Below are 10,807 nucleotides of genomic sequence, written 5' to 3'. Positions count from 1 at the left end.
CGTTGCACCAGTGTCCTTTATAGTGATCTCCCTTCAGAAGTAAATCCGAGATTTCAGGCTCCCCTTAAACGCGATGGGGAATTAGCTTGGTCCCACTTAAGTCCATTACAAAACTCTCATGGATTTCAATGGGAGAAGGCTCAAGCTCATGATGAGCCCTGATCCTGAAAACGCTTATGCACACGCTTAACTTTATGCATGTGTGGAGTTACATTAATGTCTATGAGACTATCATGTGTGTAAAGTTAAGCAAATGCTTGGAGAGTCAGAGCTTTGGTCTGCTGAAGAGCCTTTCAGTTGAAATGAAATCTCGGAGGTAACACAACATAATAATAAACACTTAAAAATCTTTATTATGAGTTGGGTGAGATGGTCTTATTACAAGAGATTTTCGCATTTAACGCTCTGGTTGAATGCAGGACTTGGTATATCCTAAAGCAATTGTTTGTAATTACTACACAGCACATCTGCTTTGGGGGCTGATTTGTGGAGGAAATCCACTTAACTGGAGATGGTGAATTTGATTCTCTTGTGAAAAGAAACCAGGAACTCCACAGCAAAATGAATCTGGTTCATCATGAACTCTGGAGTATAATATTTAGTAAAGACAGGTAGCTGGAAAATTCAGATTCAGTCCTCAAACATCACAGAGTTTAGGGGTATTTGGATCATTGTATTATGAAGGTATTTGTATAACTTGCATCTGAATCTGGGTTTAGAACCTTTCCTTGTCGGGGTGTTCAAATCCAGGCTTTGCTTCTGGCTATCATCCAATTTGCAACAGAAAAAGTCAGCACAACCCACTGTGGTTCTGCCAGTGGGGCAGCCAAGCAGGAAGACGGGAAAGAATTGGAAATTTCAAGGAGGTGTCCAGACTGTGGAGGACTGGAGAGCAGATCACAATACTGGGATATCCACCCCGGGAGAAACAATGTTAAGCTGAGAATTAACAAACACAAACTAGAGAAGAATAAAGGCTTTGAAATGCCAGAGCACTGTACAAAAGGAGGTAAGGATTATTCTTCAAGGCTGAAAAGAGCAAGTGTTAGTCACTTGGTACTCCTAGAAAGGAAAGCCTGAGATTCCCCAAGTGTTGCCTGTGTCATGAGGAGGAAGGACTAGCTACCCACCTTCTTCTTTCTTTTTAAACTGAGCTAAGACTTCACATGCAGCTTTGGAGCTTGCAGACATATGGCTTCAGTGTGTGTGCCCTTCAAAGAGAAACACGAGCATTCGTGGGCACCGTGCCTTCCTTATGTGCTACTCTGCATATTTATAGCACAACCACAGAATAACCTAGGAGACAAAGCACAGAAATGGCAGCCTGTTTTCTTCCACCAAAAGAGTCTGATTAAAAGCATACCTATGTGAAAGCTACAGTGCAATACTTCTTACACTTCTGTCATGTGAAGATTTAAAAAGCTAGGGCCAAATTCTGCCCTCGGTAATACATGTGGAACCCCGTTCCAGGCTCTATTGAGGCTTCTAGCCATGAACTTCATTGGGGGTGGAATGGAGGAGCACCACTCCAGCACTGGCACTATTGCGCATGCCGCTTGGAATTCCCTTGTGTGCAGATGTAACCCTGGGTGAACATGTGCTACATCTGCCCCTCTGTGTCGATACACAGAGGATAGGAGTTGTTGCAGTCCCTAACTACAGAGCTTTGGCTATTTAGCTCAAGCTGTAGCAGCTCATGTTTTTAGTTTGGACATCTCCTGTTCAGTTCCCCATGTGTCAGCCAAGAGGGCCGTTGTCACACAGACAGAGCACACCCATGGATATACCCCAGCAGGGGGACTCCATTGTGTAGCTGGCCAACTCTGGCAGCTAGTGTCCCAGCCAGTGCTAGCAGGGACCAGTTCCTGCACTCAGGATTGCTCCAGGACTACGATCGTGGCTAACCCCTGCAACAGGGGCACAAGAAACAATGGTTCCTTACCCCTCATCCTCCTCCCTTGTACTCCTCCACAGGGATCAGTCACAATCTGGCCCTCAGTAGGGTGGCAGGGGCGGGAGGGACTAGGCCTTGTAAATAAACCTGCCTCTCCCACATGTCAGTGCGTATCAACACTACTAGACCACCAGAGTCAAACTTTTTCTCCCTTTCCTTTAGTAACCATGTGAGGGGTAGTGTCCTGTGGGTATACACCAGGGCAGGATTTGGCTCCTAATATTTACATAACCATACATGAATAATAAAGCATTTTTCTGTTCTTACTGTTATGACACACACTATACCACACACAAATGTTTACAAAATGGCTCCTTTAAAAAGTCCGACACCCAACCTCTTCCTCCATATACATATTATGAAAACATTTTTCTTTGGGAACAGGAGCAGTTCTTTATAGACACATCTATGAAAGGAAATAATTACAGCACCCAAGTTTGTATAAGAATATATTATTTAAAAGAGCAGTTGAAAAATAAAAAAAATCTATACATCAAAGTTTCCTTTTTTTTGCATCCATGAGGATAGCAACAGTTCTTAGAAAATATGTTCTTGCCATGGTCTCGGCGGCTTTCTACCATCTTTCCTCCGGGCTGAAGGATCCCATGATACTTAGCTGCATCAATCCACTCCGTGAACTCACTCAACAGACCTTTAAGGTCTCATCAGTTCTGTTCTGGTACAGAAGGGAAATTCAGATCAAATATATTAAATGTCAACTAAACATAATAAAATTCAGATGATTATATAGATAAATACACTGTTAGGTCATAATCTCTGGAATATTGCTAGGTAAACAAAGCATGTGCTGCTACACCCACTGGCCCATAAATATTAAGATACAAAGATTAGTTAGATTATGCTGTAATTGTCATATGGCTGCCTACAGGTATTTAGTGCATTAATCAGAATTATTTTTTGGGGGGGGGGGGGGGACTTCTGTGAATCATTTTCCAGAAAAGGGTGGTTGTTAAAACTTCATCATATGTCTATGGACTTCCAGCCAAATTCTCTATGGGCACAAGAAGGGAAAAGTTCGCTGAAGTCAGTTGAGCTGCACCATCTTCTGTCCATGTGTGTCTACTTTTAAAATATTTAAAAAACAAACAAACTCACCTTGTGACTTTTGTGTAGCTCAGAGTGTTTTTCTTTTCACTTCTCTGTGCTGTCAGTTGTCAAACTTGTGCTTTTCTTCTTTTGCAACTAGAATAAAGAGCAAAGCAGAACAAATATCACCACTGGCACATCACAGACAGACTGCCACCGCTAGTTGATCACTAATCCTCAATAAGGTATCAGCTGAATCGCTAATGAATTGTATACACCAATTTGGTCATCAAAGGCCCCATTCCATCCAAAATAACTATGGTACTTGTCTGGAGAAAGTGCATCTCAGTATTTCTCATTATCTGTTGAGTTAATATCTGAGATCATTCGCTACCTGCTATTATTTGATGGATTTCTGAGTTTACACAGTTCATTATACCAGCACTCCTGTGCCGATATACCGTAATTAAGGCTCTATTTGTTTCCATAGAAACTCTGTTTTTGACAGCTTTACATTTCAGGTATAAAAATTCACTTCAGCTTGAAACTTCTCAAAGTGTCAACAAGCCCCCATTATCATCTTGAATTTATTTTTGGTTTCGTTAAGGAATGTTTCATGTTTCTGTCATAGACTTGAGAATTTCCACAAGATTTTCTTTGCCCTTCTATAACTCCCCCTACAAGGCCCGTCTTCTGTTCCTGTCCACTCTCAATCAGAATTAGAATTGAGCTCCTTGGAGAAGGAATTGTCCTTCTTAAGTGTTTGGAAAGTGCCTATCTCTAGTGGTGCTATGGCAAATAATCACCACCACCACCCAGGGAGTGAGGGACTAGGCCTGGTAAATAAATCTGCATCTCTCACATGTCAGTGCATATCAACACTACTAGACCACCAGAGGCAAACTTTCTTTCACTTTCCTTTAGTAACCATGTGAGTGTCTTGTCTGTGTGATATAAACTGTATGTGCTATATAAACCCTGGGGAGTGGAATACCGTGCTCTGTATGTTTTGCTATGTAGAAATTAGCCTGCTTGGAAACTAATTTTCATTTGCATGACAATGAAACATTCTCTCAAAGAGCTGTTAAAGGGACTCAATAAGCTAACAAGATGTTATGGGAATGGCCTGCTGGTCACGTTTCCTTATAAGGCTGGTCTACACTGGGGTATTCTGTACTAATGTAACTACAAAGATGACACTGCACACACGCCACACTAGGGTAAACAAGCGATGTGCACTAGTGCAATGTACCTTGTTGTCAAAGCCAGGAAAGCTACACTGATGCAATCCTCTTTCTACCCCAGTGCAGGGTGTGCACAGAACATGTTTTCACCAGTGCAACACTAGTGCAATTTTATGTCAGTGTAAAACTCCCCAGTGTAGACAAGCCCTTAGATCCAATGTCTTTGGAGGAAATGAGAAAATGTTTGTATTAAATACAGATCAGTTTCTTATAAACTTTGAAACAGGAAAAGACAAAACCAAACAGAAAAGCTAGCATCTAACCATATAGGAAGCACATTGGTGTTATATGAAAAAGTAACTTGGGTTGTGCAACAGGAAGAATTACACTGTATTACTGACAGGTTTCAGAGTAGCAGCCATGTTAGTCTGTATCCGCAAAAAGAACAGGAATACTTGTGGCACCTTAGAGACTAACAAATTTATTAGAGCATAAGCTTTCGTGGACTACAGCCCACTTCTTCGGATGCATATAGAATGGAACATATATTGAGGAGATATATATACACACATACAGAGAGCATGAACAGGTGGGAGTTGTCTTACCAACTCTGAGAGGCCAATTAAGTAAGTGAAAAAAACCTTTTGAAGTGATAATCAAGATAGCCCAGTACAGACAGTTTGATAAGAAGTGTGAGAATACTTACAAGGGGAGATAGATTCAATGTTTGTAATGGCTCAGCCATTCCCAGTCCTTATTCAATCCTAAATTGATTGTATCTAGTTTGCATATCAATTCCAGCTCAGCAGTCTCTCATTGGAGTCTGTTTTTGAAGTTTTTCTGTTGTAAGATAGCCACCCACAGGTCTGTCATTGAATGACCAGACAGGTTAAAGTGTTCTCCCACTGGTTTTTGAGTATTATGATTCCTGATGTCAGATTTGTGTCCATTAATTCTTTTGCGTAGAGACTGTCCGGTTTGGCCAATGTACATGGCAGAGGGGCATTGCAGGCACATGGTGGCATATATCACAATGTGCCCCTCTGCTCTAATAAATTTGTTAGTCTCTAAGGTGCCACAAGTACTCCTGTTCTTTTTACTGTATTACTGGATACTGACTCAGATAATGGTGTTGAGAGTTGGATACCCACCAAGGGAAAAATGACTCTGTCAACAGAAAGATCACTTAAATTAGAGTGAATGGAAGAGGAAAAAGAATTTGAGATCACACACCACACACACACACATATACATATACATACATATACATACATACAGACTTCCTAAAACAGGGTGACATTAATCTAACACAGTAGGAAAAGAATCTTAAGGCAGACCAAAAAGAGTTTTTCTAACTATACGGTAAGTAACATTTCCATACTTTGTACCACCAGCTTTGTGCCCCTCAATCAGTGCTTTTATCAGAGCATCCACCTAGATGAGCTTAATTTATTTTCGGATTTTTCTCTGTTTTCTCTCCTGAGCCCATAAACTCTGCTTTTATGTAAGGTAACTGGATTTGGATGTAGTGCATTTGGGCTTACCTGCTGTTGGGCATCATTGACGAGACGAAAAGAAACCTAAACTCTGACCTCAGAGGGAGATGACTCAGGAGTAGAGGTCACAGTCTGAGCACTAAGAGCATCATTCTGTATCACTAAAGTCAATGGGAGCTATGTCATTGACTTCAATGGGAGCAGGACCAAGCACAACACTGTGATTCTCTTGCTTGCACAGTGCTGAAAAGGATTTGGCAAAGGTTAGAGAGAGCTGAAAGACCTGACGCCTGGTTACAGATATCATCGAAGCTCTCAGAGGTCTTACATGCCAAAGGGGGAGACATTTGGTAAATACCATTGATAGATAGTTTAACCTGGGCCATAAAATGAATTAATGTGGTCATTTGTTTAATCGTATTGTATGGTATGCGTGTGTGTGCAGTATAAGAGAGAGAGCGAGAGCAATTTCTGGTGTAATGCCAATGACATCTGGTAATATCTCTGCAGGCTCTTTTTAATTACTCATTCTGTGCACCCAGAATTTTTTTTTGCCATTTTCTTTTCTGTGGTTAGGTATCATGACTGCTTCTCTTGCTCTTTCTATTTATTATTATTATTACTTATCCATAGGTATGTCTGGGGCTTTACAAATATATAGGAAGAAAAAGTGACCATAGATATAATCAAAAGCAATAAATATCATCAACATGAAGAAGAACTTGAATTGTCTGTTTCACTTCTTAGTACCACCCAGAGCATATGTATAGAGCAGAGAGAATAATTGATTTTTCAGTTCAAATCCACAAAATCGGTTTGTTTTGAACTGAAACTGATTTTTTTTTCTTGATGAAACAAAAAGGCTGAAAACAATAATTTTGGCCTGAACAAAATATGTAATTTGAGTGAAACAATTATTTTCCTTTTGTTACGTTTTCGGTGTTTTACCCTTTTAAATAAAAATGTGAACACATGGAGCTAGATTTCAAAAAGAAATGTTTTGACATGAAAAGTCAAAACATTTTGCCTTTAAAAAGCCAAAATAAACCCTTTAGACTTTTTCAACTTTTTAAAGAAAATTTTATTCAGCCAAAACAATTTGCTGAATTCAACCCATATTCACGAATAGTTTTGGTCACTCCTCACTGAATTTTTGAGCAAATTTAATATTTGACTGAAATATGTCACTCAGTTCTGGGTATGTATAACTTGCCTCTTTCATAGCATCATCTAGTTGTTTTAATTCCTCGTAGCGGTCTCTGGATTCCCAAAGAGGTTGGAGCATCACTTCGTCAACTTCTGGAAAAAGCTAAACAAAAGTGAGAAAAGTCAAACGACCATTTCTTTAAATATTTATTTATCTGTAAATGATAGAAATGGAGCGAGAGCAGGTGTCACTGGCTGACTAAACGTTTATCAAAATCAAAGCTGAAATGTTCTCAGCTCCAGGAGGCATCTTAGAACTGTAAAAACTTACCTTTGTTACTGTTTCAAACATTGGGATCAGGACAAACTTAAGGAACCCGATCTGTGCTGTTGGTTTGGTCACTTTATCTCGGTCCATGAAAGGTGCCACTGGAAGTCCCTCAGACTTTTCTCGGTCACTCTGGGACAGATTCAACAGTTAACAAAGATTATTATCAACAGGGAGACTGTGAGGGCAGCAAAACACAAACTGTTTGCAGGCCAGCAACTAGATCACTGATATTCTGTACACATGCCTCAATGGTATATGTGACAACAGCAAATGAAAGGGAAACTGTGTGTTATACATTTTAGAAGCTGACTCTTATTGTTTTAATAACCTTTGTATTGTTGTTTCTTTTGGTTTTTCACAAATGCTGCATGTACAGAAAAGTATCATATTGTAACAAGACCATGAGAGTATGTATGCAGTCAGGAGCGAGCCTCACAGCCCATGTAGACTGACTCACACTAGTGGGACTCGAGCTAGAGTGCTAAAATAGCTGTGGGGATGTTTCGGCACTGGAGGAGGCCAGCCACCCCACCTCGAACCCAGGGTGGGCTTTTGCTCAAGTGGCTAGCTCAAGCCTCTGGTAGTGCAATGTTCACACAGCTATATTTAGCGTAAGCCAGGGGTGAAAGTGAGCTGGTACGGACTGGTACTCCGTACCGGTAAGAACCCGCATCGGCAGCACTTTAATGTCCCTGCCCCTTTTGCCTCCCCTGTCAGCAGCGCAGGGCCGCTGCTGCCAGAGGGTGGGGGATGGGCAGCGAGGTTAAAGCTCTGCCGCGGCAAAGGGCCCTGCAGCGATTTAATGTCCCTGCCCCTTTGGCCCTCCCCTCCCCCGCAGCCTCCGACGGGTGGGGGGGCAAAGGGAGCAGTTGCCCTGGGGCCGGCGATTTAAAAGGGCCCAGGGCTCCGGATGCCGCTGCCACTAGTGCAGCAGCGGCGTCCGGAGACCCGGGCCCTTTAAATCAACACGGGATCCACGGGTGGTGCGGGCCAGGTGGCCTGAAAGGGCTGGTTGGGGGATGCTGACCCCCCAGCCCCGCCCCTTCCGCCCGAGGCCCTGCCCCTTCCGGGGGCCGGAGTTCCTCTCCCGGCCCGTACCAGTAAGTGGCCTAACTTACTTTCACCCCTGGTGTAAGCCCACTAGCACAAGTCTGTCTGCCTGGCTTAAGAGGCTTGAGTAATGCCAATAGACCTGGTCGTTGTCAGCCAGGATCAAACCTGGGACCTCTGGAGCTTAATGCATGAGCCAAAAGACATGTCTCTTAGCCCAGGCTGTAACAGACTCATCAATCTCTAGCTGCCACTAGAGGGGGACAGAGTGCCACCCAACTAGGCATGGTTGCACTTGCTCCCTGCTATAGTGTAGACATACTGTAGGAGGGAGATACTCAGAGACGTACAAGGCAGTTAGGCAGCCACCCCAAATCCATTGGACTTCTTGTGGAGTAAAGCACTACTCAGTGTGAGACAAAGTAGCAGAATCTAGCCCTTAGCCATTCTACCTAGGAGGGAAAGGGTCCTTGACTTCCTTCTTCTCTGGAGAATTATTCTTTTAGGTATTAATCTAGGACTAGCCAACCATGGTCAAAAATGGTTTTTGTTTCTAGTCTATCAAGTGGCTCCTAGTACATACAGATTCAGGGACGGATGTATCTCTGCGTTCCAAACTTTGGAAAGATCTTTACAAATAATGGGCCGGATTCTCAGCTAGTATAAATCAGCGTAGCTCCATTGACTTAAATGGGTCTACAGAGATTGGAATCAGCTGACCGTCTGAACCATTATTCCTGTAAGTGCATAGTTAGTAAGAAGGGCACAGAATATGCCAAAAATTGACACCCCTTTAACTTCATTGCCAGCATTTACTCTCATCTGTCAGACTTGCTTTAATAATGTGTGCACTGTAGTACCTTGTGTCAGATATTAGGGTGAGGAACACAATAAAATGCAGAGACAGATCATTTTATTTTGCATAAAAATATTGCAGAGACAATGAGCTAAAGGTGCCTCTAACATTTTGTTATTAAGATTCTCTGTTGTCAAGCCTTCCCCGTTGGATACGTCTAATGTAATTTCTTTGTTAAACTGATTCCTTCAGCACAGGGAAAATGTAAAAAAAAAAAAATAGAAAGAAGAAAACTCTGGCATCTTGTTCCTCCAATCACAATAAAGCTTTGCATGCTGCCAGCTGCTGTACAGACAGCTTGACTTGGGTGGGAGAGAGCAGAGGATTGCTGATAGTTTTAATGTTGCTTTATATTTCAAGAAACCATACTAGAGAGAGATGGGGGAATCCAGAAAGAAGCAACTGTTTTGGGAGCATAAGCTGACTTTTCAGGACTAATGAAGTTGATGGTGTCCTTTGGAAATAATCAGAATGTTTTCATTTTTAAAGCAAATGTTCATCCTATGCAGACTCGGTCATTTCAAATCATCACAGATATAATTTAAACTTGGCCCATTTAATACTGCCCATTTAATTGACTTTTTCTATACTCACGCTTCTTGCCCTTTTGGCTTGACAAGTGTTTAACATGCCATATAAACTCACTAGGCAGCCCTATTAGTAAGAACAAGCTGCAGCCAAATGACATTACCATTTCTACGTTATTGTCATTTATCTTACAAATTGCAGTCAATTACAGTCACTTTTATTCTGAACATATTGTCTTATGCCACACTTCTGTCACCTTATGCAAAAGAAACCTCCTCATCCTTATGGCACTGGAATGTCATACAGTATTGCCAGTCAGCTGTCAGCTGTCAGCTATAGTTAAAATAGGAATTACTACTACTATTATTATGATGATGATTGTGTATCTGTGTCTCTGTTTCTCATTCTTACCTGCATAAAATATTCCTCTAATAAGCAGTCTACCCATGGTTCCGCTACTTCCATTGGGCGGACTTCATTCGAGATATCACAACATTTTATAAGTACCATCTTCAACTGAAGGAGGAAAAATATTTTAACACTCTGGTAATATAGAAGCCTGTCTCTTTGTCTTTATAGAAGACATAAAAGCCATGAGTCCTTCATTTTTAGAGAGGCAGAGGGGAATGATCTCAGACAAGAAGGATAGTCTTATAGCTAAGGCACAAGACTGATCTACTTTCTCTTCCTCCTATAATAGTTACCTACTCCATGGGAGGATTATGAAGCTTAATCCATGAATGATTGTAAAGGGCTTTGACATTCTTGGAGGGAAGGCACTATAGGGACACAATCCCATCCTCATTAATGTCAATGGAAAGATTCCCACTGAGTTCAATGGGGATTGGTTTAGGTCTAGAACAAAGTATTGTTATGATGGACGTAATGGAGACTAGAATGAAACTAAGAATTTATATCCTGACAGATACAGTAATTATTTCTTGCTCAGATGACTCTAGGATTTCAAAATCCGAAAGAGGAATCTAGACTTTGTTTATATCAAGTGCTCCCAGACTTATCATTGTTTTTTTGGGGGAAAGCTTTTATAAAAATCTACAAGAAATACTTTGACGTTTCTGTTAATGTTACAGTGCAAACCGTTGTTTTTAGGCACACAATTCCCTGCAGTATTTGGTACCCACTCACAGTGCCACCCAAAAAGGGGAGGAAGGTTGGTTCCATAGTTAGGTAGCTAGGCTGGGACTAGGGAGAGCT

The 10,807-nt window shown here is 41.5% G+C and overlaps 1 protein-coding gene across 8 annotated transcripts in view; it reads right to left on the bottom strand.

Annotated features, from left to right (window-relative positions):
- Window positions 1-327: 327 nt before the first annotated feature.
- The window catches only part of PDE9A (phosphodiesterase 9A), an 89,595-nt gene continuing 79,115 nt past the window's right edge, over window positions 328-10,807 (bottom strand). For 5 of the 8 annotated variants that reach the window (XM_065577912.1, XM_065577946.1, XM_065577941.1 and 2 more), the window contains 5 exons: window positions 10,004-10,108; window positions 7,159-7,287; window positions 6,895-6,990; window positions 3,071-3,157; window positions 328-2,630 (listed from right to left, as the gene is read on the bottom strand). In XM_065577912.1, coding sequence (XP_065433984.1) covers window positions 3,107-3,157; window positions 6,895-6,990; window positions 7,159-7,287; window positions 10,004-10,108 — 381 coding nt within the window. In that variant the 3' untranslated portion in view covers window positions 328-2,630; window positions 3,071-3,106. The remainder of the gene's footprint in view (window positions 2,631-3,070; window positions 3,158-6,894; window positions 6,991-7,158; window positions 7,288-10,003; window positions 10,109-10,807) is intronic. The other 3 variants (XM_065577917.1, XM_065577930.1, XM_065577923.1) reach the window with 3 other exon arrangements.

Source organism: Chrysemys picta, chromosome 1 (assembly GCF_011386835.1).
Source record: "Chrysemys picta bellii isolate R12L10 chromosome 1, ASM1138683v2, whole genome shotgun sequence".
Classification (NCBI taxonomy): domain Eukaryota; kingdom Metazoa; phylum Chordata; order Testudines; family Emydidae; genus Chrysemys; species Chrysemys picta.
Note: the sequence above shows the minus strand (reverse complement) of the source record. Positions and strands in the feature narration are given on the sequence as shown.